Source organism: Oncorhynchus mykiss, chromosome 17 (assembly GCF_013265735.2).
Source record: "Oncorhynchus mykiss isolate Arlee chromosome 17, USDA_OmykA_1.1, whole genome shotgun sequence".
Lineage (NCBI taxonomy): Eukaryota > Metazoa > Chordata > Actinopteri > Salmoniformes > Salmonidae > Oncorhynchus > Oncorhynchus mykiss.
Window position 1 is genome coordinate 64080343 of NC_048581.1, and position 19071 is coordinate 64099413.

The 19071-nt window shown below is 44.2% G+C and overlaps 2 protein-coding genes across 2 annotated transcripts; both read right to left on the minus strand.

Annotated features, from left to right (window-relative positions):
* Positions 1 to 1534: 1534 nt before the first annotated feature.
* Positions 1535 to 14004, minus strand: atad3 (ATPase family AAA domain containing 3). The gene is made up of 16 exons (XM_021569362.2): positions 13683 to 14004; positions 12297 to 12373; positions 12078 to 12179; positions 11686 to 11745; positions 11499 to 11568; positions 11204 to 11369; positions 10461 to 10530; positions 9452 to 9607; positions 7767 to 7823; positions 5645 to 5770; positions 5428 to 5552; positions 5152 to 5203; positions 4978 to 5048; positions 4687 to 4854; positions 3585 to 3693; positions 1535 to 3063 (listed from the first exon to the last, which is right to left on the minus strand). The coding sequence occupies exons 1-16, from the start codon at positions 13870 to 13872 to the stop codon at positions 2557 to 2559; spliced, it is 2106 nt and encodes a 701-aa protein (XP_021425037.2). The 5' UTR covers positions 13873 to 14004; the 3' UTR covers positions 1535 to 2556.
* A 565-nt stretch (positions 14005 to 14569) lies between these two features.
* Positions 14570 to 17222, minus strand: mrpl20 (mitochondrial ribosomal protein L20). Its single transcript, XM_021569364.2, has 5 exons — positions 17190 to 17222; positions 16629 to 16842; positions 15792 to 15902; positions 15529 to 15606; positions 14570 to 15099 (listed from the first exon to the last, which is right to left on the minus strand). The coding sequence occupies exons 2-5, from the start codon at positions 16713 to 16715 to the stop codon at positions 14926 to 14928; spliced, it is 450 nt and encodes a 149-aa protein (XP_021425039.1). The 5' UTR covers positions 16716 to 16842; positions 17190 to 17222; the 3' UTR covers positions 14570 to 14925.
* Positions 17223 to 19071: the final 1849 nt, after the last annotated feature.

Below are 19071 nucleotides of genomic sequence, written 5' to 3' on the forward strand. Positions count from 1 at the left end.
CACAGCCCTTAGCCGTTGTATATTGACCATATACCTCAAACCCCTGAGGTACCTTATTACTATTATAAACTGGTTACCAACGTAATTAGGGGAGTAAAAATACATGTTTTGTCATACCTGTGGTATACGGTCTGATATACCACGGCTGTCAGCCAATGAGCATTCAGGGCTCGAACCACCCACTTTATAATTATTAACTAATATCTAAAGTAGGTGCAACATGCCCTTGTCATGGCATTGGAGAGTGATGCTGTGTGAGAACTCGGTCACAATTACTGTGACACATTGGGATTCCGAATGAATTCCTTCATTTGTCTCTAGGGAGCGGAATGTAGACTCATTCAATTTTGACCCCCTTTCTCTTCCCTGCACCTCCCCCATCTTCCCTTACCCCGTGCCTCTCTTCCCCATCTCTGTCCAAACATTGGTGTTGTAAAGATTAAATGTTGGTTTCATTAAAAGGGACAACTGGGGTTTAACACTGACACAGGTTCAAGATGAAAGGTAAAGTTCACCATGATATCAGCATTTATTGGTCACGTTTTTACAATGACAATGAAACCCTGAGAAAAGAAGAAACCCGCACACTGCTCTTGAAAGTATCACTGCTCTATAATAAGCTTTACGTATCGGCCTCAAGGCCTTCGTCAGAGCTTTACGTATCGGCCTCAAGGCCTTCGTCAGAGCTTTACGTATCGGCCTCAAGGCCTTCGTCAGAGCTTTACGTATCGGCCTCAAGGCCTTCGTCAGAGCTTTACGTATCGGCCTCAAGGCCTTCGTCAGAGCTTTACGTATCGGCCTCAAGGCCTTCGTCAGAGCTTTACGTATCGGCCTCAAGGCCTTCGTCAGAGCTTTACGTATCGGCCTCAAGGCCTTCGTCAGAGCTTTACGTATCGACCTCAAGGCCTTCGTCAGAGCTTTACGTATCGACCTCAAGGCCTTCGTCAGAGCTTTACGTATCGGCCTCAAGGCCTTCGTCAGAGCTTTACGTATCGACCTCAAGGCCTTCGTCAGAGCTTTACGTATCGGCCTCAAGGCCTTCGTCAGAGCTTTTGTGAGTAAAAAAAAAAATGTGCACCCTCATCCACATCCGTTCCATACATCAAATGGGGTTGGAGTCAAGGGAAGTGTTACCAAATATAACAATGTGCATTTCATAAATATTCTAAAAGTGTGTACCTAAAACGTATTAACCACATCTGTAAAACCACAATGAGGACATCGACCCATCAAGCAAGTTTTCATAAATCATTGGGTGCCAGCCACTTTAAGAAAATGAGCCAGGCTCTTTAACGCCCTCTTCTGAATGGTAGCTATAAATGCAGAGGTTGCACACAGTGCAACAATATGAAGTGTGAATATCTCTGCCACCCACACACAGGAAAACGGTTCCAAATAAATTACATTATTACGTGCTCCACCACCCATGTTATCTACATGATTAATTGCCCATGTGGCTGTGTTATGTAGGTAAAACCTCTTCTCTCAAACAGAATTTGTGAACATAAATGTTTAATCAGGAGAAACTACAGGGATTGGCCGGTCGCAGTACATTTTAATGACCAAAAACATGACATTTCTTCCTTTAGATTTTGTGGCATAGAGAAAGTCAAGATATCAGACCGGGGAGGTGATATAAATAATACTCTGAGCAAAATAATGTTTTTGGATTTTCACCCTCCAGACATGATTTCCTAAAGGACTTAATGATGAAATGCCTGTGCGTGTTATGTTGTAAATGTGAACATGAATTAATGCCCCCATTTCAGATACTCAAGACGTTTTTCTTGCGCTGTACCCATTGATTTATGAAAACTGCTTGGGTGGGTCGATGTCCTCATTGTGGTTTTATAGACGTGTCTAATACGTTTTAGGTACACACTTTATTAGAATATTTATGACATGCATATTGTTATTTTTGGTAACGCTTATTTTCCCTCGACTCCAACCCCATTCGATGGAATGGATGTGGGTGGAGCTGTCTACATAAGGGTGCTAATTCACAAAAGATCTGAGGAAGGCCTTGAGGCCGATACATAAAGCTTACCTAAGAGCAGTGATACTATCAAGAGCAGAATGCTGGTTTCTTCTTTTTTCTCATCTTATTCAACGGATACCATGCACTTGCAAAAAAAGATAGCTCAGCTGTGCGAGTGCCTTTTGAATGTCTATGAAACCATTCCTTTAGAAATCACAACAAAAATGCAGCCATAGTAAGAAACTTGGATTATTTTACTATTCATAAAAACAAAGTAATCTCCATCCACACCGTCATTTAAATAGAGTATTATCTCTTACAGTGCACATCAACATTAATACTATTACAGACATAGGGTTTCGATGTAAAGTACACTTTTTTTCTTACATTTTACACAAATCATATATTACAGCTCTCCTGTTCCTACAGGATTGCTTCGTAAAATGTTAGTGCCTCCATCCCTCCTCCCCCTGCCCACCAACTCTTTCAGTCAGACAGACAGATGTACACAGACCGAGACTACAGACAGTGAGGAGGAACAGGAGGCGTCCTCCCTGTCCTTCCTTTGGCCCCTAATGTTAAACTGGAGTCCCATCCTTGGGAGGAGCTTTGGTTTTCCCCTCCTTCCCTGTCCCACCCTCACTGCTTGGGGCTGCATCAGTCTGGGATACACCCTCTGCCACCTCCCCCTGAGGTGTTACCACCGTTTCTGCTTTGACACCCTCCCCCTTAGCCAGGACAGTACCCTCCTCCACAGGCAGTTCGGCACCGTCTGATGAAGGTGGGGCTTGCACCTCTAGTTTCAGCTCCTCCTGAATGACATGGGCCTCTGGTTTGTTGCCCATCTCCAGAGCCGGAGTGAGCACATCCTGGGCCTGTGGCGGCTCCCCTAGAGGCAGAGTGAAGCCTATCTTGCTGCTGTCTGCTGGTCCAGCGCTGGGAGAGATTGTGCTCTTGGCCCCAGCCTCCTTAGTGTGCCCATGCAGCCAGTCCATCTTCTGGAGGTGCTGCCGCATGGCTTCGTCCACCCGAGCATCAATCATGGCCTCTGTCAGGACGCCGTCCTCTGAGGAGTAGGCTGCCGCCTGCAAGAGGACATGGAATACAATGATTATTACATTACAGTCATCCGAACAAGGATTTTATCATTACACGAACAGTCCAGTAAATCTATAATAATGTATCTACAAATATACATTTACAGTATTAACTATCTGCAAGATCAGTGTATGAATATTGAGTAATGTATAAGGTAGTTAACAGACAAGGCCCACTTGTCCACAGAATGAGGCTAGCAGGAGAGATGACCATGACACAGCAGCAGTGGAGATCATGGCATACATAGTGATCCACTTCCCAGCTCTGCGTCTATTAATAAGCCCATGGAGGGAGAATAAATGGGTCTAGACTCCCCGGCTAACCAAATCACCTTGGGTCAGCATTGTCTGATTCTCCCATCCCTAACCAAGTTCCAGCCTGTGCACAGGCTCTCCTTCCAACCAATCATTTATGTCAAATTGGCTTAACTGGAAAATTCACCACATCACGGTTGTTATCCATTCAGAATGCATTGATGTATGAACAACAGGGGAAACATGTCACATACCTGCCAGGCCACGCCCAGTTTGGAGATCTCTCTGCCTGACATGCCCTCTGCCCGCTTAGCGATGTCCGAGCACTTCTTTCCATAGTCAAACTGAGCCAGCTTCATTCTCCTGCAAGGACAGAGGCAGAGGAAGATGCAGACATAGAGGGGGTTTAGAGACAGAAACAGGTCTGAATGGAATCCAGTCTGTCAGAGGAAACAGGTCTGAATGGCATCCAGTCTGTCAGAGGAAACAGGTCTGAATGGCATCCAGTCTGTCAGAGGAAACAGGTCTGAATGGCATCCAGTCTGTCAGAGGAAACAGGTATGAATGGCATCCAGTCTGTCAGAAGAAACAGGTATGAATGGCATCCAGTCTGTCAGAGGAAACAGGTCTGAATGGCATCCTGTCTGTCAGAGGAAACAGGCCTGAATGGCATCCTGTCTGTCAGAGGAAACAGGCCTGTGTTATGAGGTCTGACTATGTCTGGAGAGACACTCCTTAAGTGGCCCAGCTCCTTCCACCAGCTGGCTCTGTTGTCAGCGTGTTGTTGTTGATCCTGGTCCAGTTCCCAGTGCCCTATGTGTAGGTCGCCCCCTGCCCCTCTTCCTCTCAGGCTCCAGGCCCTCAGAGACCCACTTTAATTAGTGACACCATGGCTACGGCTGGCTGGGCTCCTGCTTACTGCTGGGTCACCTGCTCTTAAATACCTGCTCCTGACACTCCACAGCTCTCAGCCAGAGGTCATTTACATGGAACAGGACAGAGAGGGGCCTCCCTCCTCCCAGGCACTCAGTGTTAATGCCTGTCCCCATGTGTGCGTGGGTAGGTGTGTGTGTGTGTGTCACTGTATGCAGATGACTCCAAGGCTGCATTTACACAGGCAGCCCAATTATTTTGCCACTAAAAAGAGTGACATTTTGACCAATCAGATTTTGCCAATAATTGGGCAAAAGATCAGAATTGGGCTGCCTGTGTAAACACCGCATAAGTGTCTGGAAGTATCTAGTTACTTGACATCAGAACAGTTGCATTATGCATCCCAGTATATGAGTGCTTGTGAAAGTGCCCTATTTAAACCTGTGCTGCCATGTTGTGTGGGTGTAATGCTGTATGACTCACTGTCTCCCCCCTGTGGCAGGCTCCAGCACATATCTGTCAAAGTACAGACGCACCAGCCTCTCCCTCTCATCAGGACCCGGCAGGGCGAAGTTTACTATCTCGTCAATGCGGTCGTTGATGGCCCAGTCAAACTGCTCTGGCTGGTTACTGGCCAGCACCATCATGAACCTGGAGGGGGAGACGACACAACAGTGGTTAGAGCGCTGTGATATCTGAAGGACATGGTACATCAGAGGTCTTGGGCATAGATATGAAATGTCTAAATAGAAGAAGTAGTTGTAGAGAACTGACTTGTTGCTCTGCTCTCCAGTGCGATACAGGAATGCGTTCAAAGTGGCTCTGAGCTCTTCACTGATCTTTTCCTGCAAACAGAGAGAGACAACTTGAACTCTGTTTTCCAATATTTCTACAAGATCAGAGTTTTGGTTGTGCTATGAAATACAGGAAGGTAGAGAACAGACTTACAGTAGACCTCTTGCGAAGGAATGCATCGGCTTCATCAACAAACAGCAGCAGGCTGTGTCAGAGGAGAGAGAGGGTTGCATTAGCAGAGCTGCGCTGGTCTTACATCATTCTCTGTACATTGTTTAATGTGAATGTCTGTGTAATGCAAGTGCAAATGTATTTAATGTCAAGTTGTCTAGACACTTACGTTACATGGTTTCACACGGTCACATCATGGTTACATTTACATGAAGTTCTATAAATAGTGTGATGCTACTGCGAGTGAGGGTAGCATACCCACGGCGACTGGTGTTGGCCCAGTCAAAGACTTTGTGCATGGCGGTGACGCCCTCACGGCCCATGGGCGCCACATCTCCACCAGTCATGATGGCATAGTCCATCCCAGAGTGCACTGCCAGCTTCTACTCAGAACACAGAGAGATAGTTACCAACATATATAGATGCCAAGATAACACCTCTTGTCATAGGCTAAATGAGTCGGTACGGGACCTACCTTGGCGAAGAGGGTCTTGCCAGTACCTGGTGGGCCATACATGAGGATGTTCCTGTAGAGCCCCTTGTTCTGACGCGTGTTCCTAGTTGCTATGGCAATATCACGTACACGTTCTTCTAGGTTAGGCTGTGCGGAGCAGAGGGAATAATTCATTTCAGGGAGATCAACATTTCGGCTCAAAGCAGGGCTGCGAAAACATACGTGTGCACAGCATTCTCTAAGAATGTCCCTAGCCGCATCCTCAGACCAGCTGGCTGGTGTGTTTACCAACATATTCAATCTCTCCCTATCTGCTGTCCCCACATGCTTCAAGATGGCCACCACTGTTCCTGTTCCCAAGAAGGCAAAGGTAACTGAACTAAATTACTATCGCCCCGTAGCACTCACCTGTCATCATTAAGTACTTTTAGAGACTAGTCAAGGATCATATCACCTCTACCTTACCTGCCACCCTAGACCCACTTCAATTTGCTTACTGCCCCAATAGATCCACAGATGATGCAATCGCCATCACTCTGCACACTGCCCTATCCCATCTGGACAAGAGGAATAGCTATGTAAGAATGCTGTTCATTGACTACAGCTCAGCATTCAACACCATAGTACCCTCCAAGCTCATCATTGAGCTCGATGCCCTGGGTCTGAACCCCGCCCTGTGCAACTGGGTCCTGGACTTCCTGACGGACCGCCCCCCCAGGTGGTGAAGGTAGAAAACATCACCTCGACTCCGCTGAACCTCAACACTGCGGCCCCACAAGGGTGTGTGCCCAGTCCCCTTCTGTACTCCCTGTTCACCCATGACTGCGTGGCCAAGCATGCCTCCAACTCAATCATCAAGTTTGCAGACGACACAACATTAGTGGGCTTGATTACCAATGACGACGAGACAGCCTACAGAGAGGAGGTGAGGGCTCTGGGAGTGTGGTGCCTGGAAAACGACCTCTCCCTCAACGTCAACAAAATTAAGGAGCTGGACGTGGTCTTCAGGAAACAGCAGAGGGAGCACGCCCCTATCCACAGTGACGGGACCACAATGGAGAAGGTGGAAAGCTTCAAGTTCCTTGGCGTACACATCATGATGAATAACTGAAATGTACCACCCACACAGAAGGTGAAGAAGGCACATCAGAGCCTCTTCAACCTCAGGAGGCTGAAGAAATTTGGCCTGTCACCTAAAACTCTAAATTCTTTACAATTGCACAATTGAAAGCATCCTGTCGGGCTGTATCACCGCCTAGTACGGCAACGGCTCCGCCCACAACCACAAGGCTCTCCAGAGGTTAGTGCGGTCTGCACAACGCATGACCGGGGGCAAACTACCTGCCCTCCAGGACACCTACAGCACCCGATGTCACAGGAAGGCCAAAAAGATCATCAAGGACAACAACCACCAGAGCTACTGCCTGTTCACCCTGCTAACATCCAGAAGGCGAGGCCAGTACAGGTGCTTCAAAGCTGGGACCGAGAGACTGAAAAACATCTTGTATCTCAAGGCCATCAGACTGTTAAACAGTCATCACTAGCACATTAGAGGCTGCTGCCTATAGGCATAGATGATAAATCACTGGCCACTTTAAGGAATGGAACACTAGTTACTTAATAATGTTTACATATCTGGCATTACTCAACTCATATGTATATACTGTATCTTACTCCGTTCCACTCTGATATACGTTGTCAATTTGTATATAGTCTTAATTCATTCCTGGTAGCCTAGTGGTTAGAGTATTGGGCCAGTAACCGAAAGGTTGCTAGATTGAATCCCTGAGCTGACAAGGTAAAAAAAATATGTCGTTCTGTCCCTGAACAAGGCAGTTAACCCACTGTTCCTAGGCCGTCATTGTAAATAAGAATTTGTTCTTAACTGACTTGCCTAGTTAAATAAAAGGTAAAAAAATTAATACAAAATCCTACTCAGATGTGTGTATATGTTGTGTAATTTGTTAGATATTACTGTCGGAGCTAGAAGAACAAGCATTACACTACACCTGCAATAACATCTGCTAATCACATTTATGTCACCAATAAAATGTGATGTTTCTTTCATACATGTACTGGGTATAATATCGATACGAGACTCTAAGGTATGGTGCTCAGGTGTGTGCCGAGTGTCGGTACTCACACTGAGCACTACTCCCTCCAGTGCATCCTGAGGTTTACTTGTCAGGCGCTTTGACATCTAAGAGAGGGGAAAAATAAGAAGATGGACCTTCATCGTACTAAATAAATTTGTGTTTAGGAAAATTAAGTTAATCACAATAAAAAAAAACACCAAAAGCATCAGATCAAGGACATGTACAGTGCATTCGGATAGTATTCAGCCCCCTTGACTTTTTCAACATTTTGTTACATTACAGCCTTATTCTAAAATTGATTAAATCAGGTTTTTCCCCCCTCAATCTACACACAATACCCCATAATGACAAAGCAAAAACATGTATTTATAAATGTGCTAACATTTATAAATAAAATATATAAATATCACATTTACATAAGAATTTACTCAGTTCTTTGTTGAAGCACAATTACAGCCTCGAGTCTTCTTGGGTATGACACTACAAGCTTGGCACACCTGTATTTCTTCTCTGCAGATCCTCTCAAGCTCTGTCAGGTTAGATAGGGAACGTCGCTGCACAGCTATTTTCATTTCGATCAAGTTCAAGTCCGGCCTCTGGCTGGGCTACGCAAGGACATTCAGAGACTTGTCCCGAAGCCACTGCTGTGTTGTCTTGGCTGTTTGCTTAGGGTCGTTGTCCTGTTGGAAGGCAAACCTTCGCCGCAGCCTGAGGTCCTGAGCAGGTTTTCAACAAGGATCTGTCCTTTTTGCTCCGTTCATCTTTCCCTCGTTCCTGACTAGTTTCCCAGTTCCTGCCACTGAAATACATCCCCACAGCATGATGCTGCCACCATCATGCTTCACCGTAGGAATGGTGCCAGGTTTCCTCAAGAAGTGACGCTTGGCATTCAGGCCAAAGAGTTCGAACTTGGTGTCACCAGGCCAGAGAACCTTGTTTGTCCTTCAGGTGCCTTTTGGCAAACTCCAAGCAGGCTGTCATGTGCGTTTTACTGAGGAGTGGCGTCCCTCTGGCCACTCTTCCATAAAGGCCTGATTGGTAGAGTGCTGCAGAGATGGTTGTCCTTCTGGAAGGTTCTCCCAATTCTACAGAGGAACACTGGAGCTATGTCAGAGTGACCATCGGGTTCTTAGTCACCTCCCTGACCAAGGCCCTTCTCCCCCGATTGCTCAGTTTGTCTGGGCGACCAGCTCTAGGATGAGTCTTGGTGGTTCCAAACTTCTTCCATTTAAGAATGATGGAGGCCACTGTGTTCTTGGGGACCTTAAATGCTGCAGAAATGTTTTGGTACCCTTCCCCGGATCTGTGTCTTGACGCTCTACGGACAATTCCTTCGACCTCGTGGCTTGGTTTTTGCTCTGACATTATGTAGACAGGTGTGTGCCTTTCTAAACCATGTCAAATCAATTGAATTTACCACAGGTGGACTCCAATCAAGTTGTAGAAACATCTCAAGGATGATCAATGGAAACAGGATGCACCTGAGCTCAATTTCGAGTCTCATAGCAACGGGTCTGAATACTTACGTAAATAAGGTATTTATGTTTTTTATTTCCATAAATTACAAACCTGTTTTCACTTTGTCATTATGGGGTAGTGTGTGTTGATTGATGAGGGGAATTTTTTTTTAAATCAATTTTAGAATAAGGCTGCAACTTAACAAAATGTGGAAAAGGGGAAGGGGTCTGAACACTTTCCGAATGCACTGTATAATGCACAGCAGGGCCTCTACCTTGATCGGGTGCTTGATCGCCTCCGCAACAGTGATGCGAGAAGTCTCTCTGACCAATGAGGGTTTCCCGAGTCGGGCCTCAATGTAGCGACCCGCCACAGCTGTGGCGTTCCGGGCAGAATACACACCTACAGCCAGCAGAGTCAGTCCTGCCACCTGGTGGTGTGGGAGGGGAAATTACACTACATTTAGAGACGCTCCAAGGACAACTCAAATCAGATATAAACATGTAACATATACACTCAACAATTAGTTAGTGAGCATTTCTCCTTTGCCAAAATAATCCATCCACCTGACAGGTGTGGCATATGAAGAAGCTGATTAAACAGCACGATCATTACACAGGTGCACCTTGTGCAGGGGGACCATAAAAGGCCACTAAAATGTGCAGTTGTCACACAACACAATGCTACAGATGTCTCAAGTTTTGAGGGAGCATGCAATTTGTATGCTAACTGCAGGAATGTCCACCAGAGCAGTTGCCAGATAATTGTATGTTCATTTCTCTACCATAAGCCGCCTCCAATGTTGTTTTGGAGAATAGTACGTCCAACCGGCCTCACCACCGCAGACCACATGTATGGCATCGTATGGGCGAGCGGTTTACTGATGTCAACGTTGTGAACAGTGCCAAATGGTAGAGGTGGGTTATGGTATGGGCAGTTATAAGCTACAGACAACAAACACAATTTCATTTTATCAATTTGGAAATTTGAATGCACAAAAATACCGTGACAAGATCCTGGGGCCCATTGTGAGGCCCATTGATTTTTAGGGTATTTGTGACCAACAGATGCATATCTGTATTCCCAGTCATGTGAAAAACATAGATTTGGGCCTAATTCATTTATTTCAATTGACTGATTTCCTCATATAAACTGTAACTCACTCAAATCTATGAAATGATTGCATGTTGCATCTATATTTTTGTTCAGTATATTTATGAGTCATTGGCAGTTTGCATAAGGATGAGCATAAACAAGTATGTAGAGTGGAAGGTAGGTTTCACCGTAGCTGTAACTTTATCCCAGTCCGACACAAAAGCCCGGAATCCTTCCCCAAACACAGCACCTGCAGTCCTGAAAACACACAGATATACAGAGACAGTCAGGTCTCCAATAGTATCTATCATTATGGTCTGTAGTGTAATACACAAGGTGTGTCTCAGCATACAGGCTCTAGTACAGCATGTCTTTGCCTCAGCTTATAGTCTTCATAGAGTATGTTCTTGTCTCATCGTATAGTCTCTAGTACAGCATATCCTTGTCTCATCATATAGTCTCTAGTACAGTATGTCCTTGTCTCACCGTATAGTCTCTAGTACAGCATGTCCTTGTCACAGCATGTCTTTGCCTCAGCGTATAGTCTCTAGTACAGTATGTCCTTGTCACAGCATGTCTTTGCCTCAGCGTATAGTCTCTTAGAGTATGCTCTTGTCTCAGCATATAGTCTCGTAGAGTATGCTCTTGTCTCAGCGTATAGTCTAGTCCAGCATGTCCTTGTCTCAGCGTATAGTCTCTAGTACAGCATGTCTTTGTCTCAGCGTATAGTCTCTAGTCCAGTATGTTCTTGTCTCATCGTATAGTCTCTAGTAGAGTATGCTCTTGTCTCAGCGTATAGTCTCTAGTCCAGTATGTCCTTGTCTCACCGTATAGTCTCTAGTACAGCATGTCTTTGTCTCAGCGTATAGTCTCTAGTCCAGTATGTTCTTGTCTCATCGTATAGTCTCTAGTAGAGTTGTCCTTGTCTCACCGTATAGTCTCTAGTACAGTCTGTCTGTGCTCTGCTGCCTTCAGGCGGATCTGCTCACGGATGATGTCTGCGTTTTCCCGCTCAACACGTGCCCGCGCTTTAGACTCCGCCTCTACGCGTAGCAGCTCATTCTTGTGCCTCAGCTGCATCTCGTGCTCAATTGTTGCTACGTGGAGAGGATACATTAGTGGACATTTTGTGATTGCCAGACCCCATATGGCTATATTGACCAGTGAATATTGAAGCAGAACCATATTCCTGGAGGCTGCGTGAGAATAGTATATGGGGTCAGTACCTTTCCTCATGGCTTCCTGTTTAAGCACAGAGTCCTCCTGTTTCCGAAGGTTGTCCTCATTCAGGGCTTGCTGAGGACACCGAGGAAAGGCCACACTCAAGTCAGTTGGACATGGCATTTTCACTGTACTTCTTTATATCCTAAACAGGACTGAATTGATATTGCAGCTAATGGCAGTTGATATTACCTGTTGCTTGAGTTGATCCTCATACCTCTGTCTGGCAAGTCTGTCTTGGAACTGTGCTCTCTGTGAAGAGATAGAGAAGGTAACCATAGTAACAGATGTATGCTGGACAGATAGGTAATCACTTGTTCCACTCCCTCATTGTAGCCTCTGTTTCAACAGAATTAAAGCTAATTGTGCAAACAATTTCAAGCTTACAGAAAATTCTACTCTCTACAAACTCCTCAAGATCTTTTAACTACTACAGGGAAAATGCTTCCTTCTACAGTTTACCCATACATGATGATCCATGCTATTAGCCCATCATTGACCACATACTATGTAGTACAATGAATACTACTGCACAATCACCCCCTCTGCAGTACCACTAAACCCTTCCTCTGCTCTCCTCTCACCGATTGATGTTGCTTGGTCTCCTCGCCGACAGTTTTCCTCCTCTCCTCCCCTTGAATACGCAGCTGATCCCCCTTCAGCTGCTCCACTGCTGCCTCGTACTCCTTACACCATCACACACACAAAGGGAACAATTAGCATGATCAGATTTAAGATTGATAGTACTGTTTTTTGGTGGCCTACACATTACTCTGCATGTGCCTTGTTTAGTGCAACTGTACCTTGATTTTGGTCTGGTGTTCCATCTGAACAGATTGCTCCTGCATGCGAGCCAGATCCAGGGCCTCTTTGGCATGACCTGAAATTAAGACAAGGTATTGGACATTAGTCGTCCAGATATACGTTTCATTTAATGACGATAGCTATATTCCAACAATACTAAACAAAAATATAAAACACAACATGTAAAGTGTTGGTCCCATGTTTCATGAGTTGAAATAAAAGATCCCAGAAATGTTCCATAAGCACAAAACGCTTATTTCTCAAATATGTTTATTTTCTAAATTTGTTTACATCCCTGTTAGTGAGCATTTTATCCTTTGCCAAGATAATCCATCCACCTTCCAGGTATGGCCTATCAAGAAGCTGATTAAACAGCATGGTCATTACGTTGTGCTGGGGACAATAAAAGGCCACTCTAAAATGTGCAGTTTTATCACAGAACACAATGCAACAGATGTCTCAATCGGCATGCTGATTGCACAAATGTCCACCAGAGCTGTTGCCAGATAATTTTATGTTAATTTCTCTACCAGAAGCTGCCTCCAATGCTGTTTAAGAGAATTTGGCAGTACATCCAACCAGCCTCACAACCACAGACCATGTGTAACCACGTCAGCCCAGGACCTCCACATCAGACTTCTTCACCTGCGGGATCGTCGGAGACCCAGCCATCCGGACAGCTGATGAAACTGAGGAGTATTTTGGTCTGTAATAAAGCCCTTTTGTGGGGAAAAACTTGTTATGATTGGCTGGGCCTGGCTCCCCTGTGAGTGAGCCTGGGTCCCAAGTGGGTGGGCCTATGCCCTCCCAGGCCCACCCATGACTGCACCCCTGCCCAGTCATGTGAAATCCATAGATTATGGGCTAATTCATTTCAATTGACTGATTTCCTTATGAACTGTAACTCAGTAAAATAAATATGGTTGTATTTATATTTTTGTTCAGTATACTTTGAAATTCTAAGTGTAATGCTTGCATGTTTGACTAGAGCAAAGATTAACTATATACTGACTAGAGCTATTTGGCAAACGGTGTGAAAGAATGACCTTTGCACCTTTCACCTTGAATACACTAACTTCCAACATGAATGAAAATGTGCAGCACAACGTTCAAACCAAGCAGTGAAACCTGTGATTCTCGTTTACTACAGTGTTATGTTCTACTGACAGCTGTCATCAGGATTTGATAGTTTACTAGATTAGATACCCGTAGGAACTAGGAGAATATATATCAGACACTGGCCCGTGTTGCATCAGCATCACTGCTTAGGCTGTAAAGCATGCTGCGGGTGCATCGGTCTTTCTGGGGATGTAAACAAAATGTTTCAAGCTAGCTACTAGCTCTACAGTACTATATATAATATAGTTATCATGCAAGACACTTACGAGACTTGTCGAGCTCCTTCGCCGCTTGGGCCGCTCGCTCCAGCCCGGTTGGGTCGAAGTTGCTCCATTTGTCCTTGGGTTTATCTCCGCCACCTCCGGAGCCGCCAGCTGGTGGAGGGGGTGGCGGTGGAACCGGGAATTCCGGGGGAGCCTCGGGCTGCCCCTTATTCAGGCCGAACAGCCAGGACATGTTTAGGTAAACGGAGAATAAACTGCAGCCCAGGCCGGTAAAGGTGATCAGGTTTGGCTGTCAGTCACTACACTTCCTCCACACGCGTGTCACGCTGCAGTCTTTGCGCAAGTGCAGGAGAGGACAGATTTTCCCTGAAAGACAACTATGCTGATTGGTTACGAGGAAAAATATATTCCTCTCATTGGTTGTCCTTTGCAGAGGTTAAACACACAGTCACACCCATAAGAGGGTATGGTAGCCGCAATGGCCCAAAACAGGAAGGTCTTATAATTAACCTGAATAACTTCACAGGAAGGCCATGTCACAAAATGAATTGATAGTTGCATCATACGGAGTTTTTGTTGGACTTCGTTCAACAGAAAGCAGTTTTTAATTGGAATTTATTAGCTAACATTTTATATTCTGTTTGGATATCTACGTAATGCAATGCAGTAGCATTTTAAGGAAACCCTGAATTAAAATTTTGAACAAATTAATTGACAGTTACTGAATAATTATGAACATTCTACGTACAATTACGTTGGACAAAGTTGCACAGCACTAATTTAAAAATTAGTTATGTAAAGTGCTTTACATAACCTCATTTAGTAGTCAGTCTTGGAAACCCTAAATTGAGACCACCACTCGTTAGGAGAAAGTACATAATGTTTCATTGTCATATATTTGTGTAACATTAACAACAATATCAGAACACTGAATAGATAAAATGTTTTATTTACTAGACAATCATTTTCCACATGTATTGACAAATACACAATCACACATATATACAGACACAAGGCATTACAAATGAAGGTAAAGTATTTTCTCTGTAACTCTGGCCCCCGACCACCACTCAACAGTCTATGAATACCATCCCATTAAGTGTGGTTTGGAGCTGGATTCTGTCTGTATCCATTCAGTAGCCATGCTTCAAAGAGGGATTAAATGGTTGCAGGGCAGAACTGTGTTGGTCGTATTGCAGGTAAGGAAAATTGGTTATTGGATGGGTGGGTCACTTGCAAAGAGGTGGTATGGTGTCCATTGCAATTGCCTATGGAGGTGGCTAGATCACTGTAGCGTGACAATGCGTGAGAAGACACCAGGAGGTTCTTTGCCGTCGCCCAGCGCTGCACCGAATCCCTCCTGTTGCCTCGCCCTGGCCAGCTTTGCAAGAGACAGGAATGACTTAGGTTCTGTGATGGCAAGGTCGCTCAGAACACGTCGATTCACCTCAACACTACTCTGTAACGGGGGAGAAAAGGGACGGAAGCGTAAATAAGTATACACCTTGAACTAACAAAAATCTAAGGAAATATTAGGAAAGAATGAGAGGATTTTAGTTACAACTTTAAGGAGTGGGATAAGAGGGTAGTGCAGAGGGTTTACAGTAAAGTACATACAATCAATCATGTAACATTCTATTTGTACCATTCATCCCTATTTGTTATTAATATATAACATTTTCAGTGAATCCCCTCCAGCTAATGTTTTTCTTTTCTAAGTATCTTCTGTGCTCTGATTACATGTGGTTGCCCTCCTTATAGAGCCGCTGCATCATCGTAAATCAGACCTTGGGAACAAAAATGCCATACAGCGGTGTACTGAATTCTCACTAGCTGGAACAGAGTGGTAACTAGGTTAAGACATATACTGTAGGCCTAATGTACTGACCTTCACCAGGTTGTGCATAAGGGCGGGATACTTCATGCCGTGCTCCCGTGATGCTGCCGCGATGCGTGAGATCCACAACTGATGAAAGACATGTTTTAGGATCACACAATAGCAGTCATCTACATGTAGCTGATTATCATAATGATGAGAGGAGAGATCTTGATGACATGTTAGGGTGCACATATAGATCTACGGTATAGCATAGCTAGCACATCAGATTAGATGGATCAATGACATGGCTATAATTCTGAACATGCTCTTACCGTACGCATGTTACGTCGTTTTATTTTGCGAGCCTTAGTAGCATATACAAAGGCCCTTCGTACTGCCCTCACTGCCAGGCTGTAGCATCTGTTCTTTCTACCTCTGAAGTGCTGATGGACACACAGATAGGGGGAAGAGAAATACAGATGATGGGAATGGGCAAAAAGGGTGACACACTACAAGGGTATGAGGGTTCTTTTGGGCCAAGTTCATTTTAACTCTGACAATACAGGAAGTGAATTGAAATGAATGAATTGAAAAGTCCATGTATATAACATTGCACAATTTTAATTCATCCCCAGAATAAAAATGGAATTTAATTGAACCCAAATGGAAAGGTAGATTGGTTTTTACTTCATTGACGTTAATTGGCAGATGACCTCTAGTAACGTTACTCAGGTAAAATTTTGAAACATCTTTCTTAACCACCTAGCTAGGTTGCTAACTGAATAAGACGACTAGCTATAACGTTACCACACTTGTACACTGTATCTGCATGACATGTGCAAGAGGTGAGTAGGACTAGCTACATTTAGCTATAACAAGCCTAAAATTGGCACAGTCCTCCTCTCTTTGGAATGAGACTTGCCCTGAAATGAGTACCAGACAGCTATTTGGGAAACTAGCTGAAATGCTAATTTCTAGCTATCTTAACTAGCTTCATAACTAGCTAGCTATATAACGTTAATAGAGGAGTCACTTGCAATGTAAAACTGTCACTACGGTGAGTAAAGGTTGCATACAAAGCAGCTAAATTCTGTAATGTCAATTAAATAGAATAGCTAGCTAACTGTCAGTCAATGGCTGGCTAGCTAGTAGCTACAGTGCTAACTTACCCGTGCATTACTGAGAACTTCTTGAACCTTCCAATATCGATCAGGTCCACGATTGCGGATCCAGCAAGATAAAGTCAAAAACACCATCTTTCTTTCGTAAAGATTTTGCTACGATCCTGTAGTTTTCCCTTCGTCAACTTCAATGGATTAGATGACCTTTATGCAGCACGGGAAATCACATGTGTTCGCTGCCTTTTGCAGTGTTCTTGACTAGCTAGGATTATACCGGCAGCACAAATGATAATGTCAAATTGGAATGGTAAAAAGGAAACCTAAATAAAATCCCGCATTTCAAAACATTACAGTGTGGATAACTAATTCAAAAGATATTGCATTTGAATCAATTGGCACTTATTATGCCAATAACAAAATACAAAAAGTAATAAAATACATTTTTAAATATGTGTTTGGACATGCCAGGGTTTTTCTATATTTATACTATTTTCTACATTGTATAATAATAGTGAAGACATCAAAACTATGAAGTAACACATGGAATCATGTAGTAACCAAAAAAAGTGTTAAACAAATAAAAATATATTTTATATATTTTATACTTACACAGCCTGGAGATGTGTTGGGTCATTGTCCTGTTGAAAAACAAATGATAGTCCCACTATCGCAAACCAGATGGGATGGCCTATTGCTGCAGAATGCTGTGCTAGACATGCTGATTAAGGGTGCCTTGAATTCTAAATAAATCACTCACAGTGTCACCAGCAAAACATCCCCACCCCATCACACCTGTAGAAAGGCCCATGGAGTAGGTGGAATCGTCCTTTAATTCATGGCCACTTGCTCAGCTGGGCCAGGGGCGCTTTAATTGGTATAGAATCATCTTGATCCCCTCTGTCAAATACGCTTGGACCTTTTTTTTTTGGTATTTTCAGTGAAAATGAAAGAATGAAAGAAAATGAGAATTAAAAAAAGGTTCATTTCTGGTTCTACCGTGATCTTGTTACTACATCTCAAGAATTGCATTTGGTGAAAGGCTCAGTGTTCATACTCTTGTTCAGGCAAATGAGAAATAAGTGCACTCAGGCTACCCGGAAGGCCAACGTTAGTTACTTTAAGAAGCAGTTCACTCTCTGTGGGTCAAACCACAAGAAGTTCTGGGAAACGGTTAAAGACCTGGAGAATAAACCCTCCCCCTCACAGCTGCCCATATCCCTTAAAGTTGATGATATGGTTGGTTGGTACTGACAAGAAGCACATGGCTGAGCTATTTAATCACCACTTCATTAAGTCAGGATTCCTATTTGACTCAGCCATGCTTCTTTGCCCGTCAAACATTTTCTCATCTCCCACCCCTTCTAATGCAACTAGCCCCGATGCTCCTCCCTCTTTCCCCCCTGCCCCGCTACAAAGTATCTCCCTGCAGGTGGTCAATGAGTCCGAGGTGCTAAAGGAGCTCCCTAAACTTGACCCCATCTGGGTCAGATGGTTTGGACCCTCTCTTCTTTAAGGTTGCATCCCCTATCCGCCAAGTCTATCTCTGACCTTTTTAACCTGTCTCTCTTCTCTGGGGAGGTTCCCATTGCTTGGAAGGTAGCCACGCTTCATCCTATATTTAAAGGGGGACATCAAGCTGATCCTAACTGTTATAGGCCTATTTCTATTTTGCCCTGTTTATCAAGTGTTGGAAAAACTTTTCATTAATCAACTGACTGGCTTTCTTGATTTCTTGTCTATTGTATTCTCTCTGGTATGCAATCTGTTTTCCGTTCAGATTATGGATGTGTCACTGCAACCTTAATGGTCCTCTATGATGTCGCCATTGCCCTTGATTCTAAACAATATTGTGCTGCTATTTTTATTGACTTGGCCAAAGCTTTTGATACGGTATACCATTCCATTCTTGTGGGCTGTCGAAGGAGTATTGGTGTCTCTGAGGCCTGGTTTGGCCTGGTTTGCTAACTACCTCTCTCAAAGAGTGCAGTGTGTCAAACCAGAACATCTGCTGTCTCAGCCACTGCCTGTCACCAAGGGTGTACCCCAAGGCTCGATCCTAGGCCCCAAGCTCTTCTCAATTTACATCAGTAACATAGCTCAGGCAGTAGGAAGCTCTCTCATCCATTTATATGCAGATGATACCGTCTTATACTCATCTGGCCCCTCCCTGGATTTAGTGTTAAACACTTTACAACAAAGCTTTCTTAGTGTCCAACAAGCTTTTTCTGCCCTTAACCTCGTTCTGAACACCTCCAAAACAAAGGTCATGTGGTTTGGTAAGAATAATGCCCCTCTCCCCACAGGTGTGATTACTACCTCTTCAGGGTTTAGAGCTTGAGGTAGTCACCTCATACAAGTACTTGGGAGTATGGCTAGACGGTACACTGTCCTTCTTGCAGCACATATCAAAGCTGCAGGCTAAAGTTAAATCTAGACTTGGTTTCCTCTATTGTAATCATTCCTCTTTCACCCCACCTGCTAAACTAACCTT

Bases quoted from the DNA above. Each gene is read 5' to 3' on its own strand.
- atad3 (XM_021569362.2), bottom strand. From the start codon at position 13,872: ATGTCCTGGCTGTTCGGCCTGAATAAGGGGCAGCCCGAGGCTCCCCCG. The intron at 11,569-11,685 runs GTAATATCAACT...CGGTGTCCTCAG, and splicing joins AGGATCAACTCAAGCAACAG to CAAGCCCTGAATGAGGACAA. The intron at 5,771-7,766 runs GTGAGTACCGAC...TGCTCCGCACAG, and splicing joins TGGAGGGAGTAGTGCTCAGT to CCTAACCTAGAAGAACGTGT.
- mrpl20 (XM_021569364.2), bottom strand. From the start codon at position 16,715: ATGGTGTTTTTGACTTTATCTTGCTGGATCCGCAATCGTGGACCTGAT. The intron at 15,607-15,791 runs GTAAGAGCATGT...GTCTTTCATCAG, and splicing joins AACGACGTAACATGCGTACG to TTGTGGATCTCACGCATCGC. The intron at 15,100-15,528 runs GTCAGTACATTA...CCCCCGTTACAG, and splicing joins TTATGCACAACCTGGTGAAG to AGTAGTGTTGAGGTGAATCG.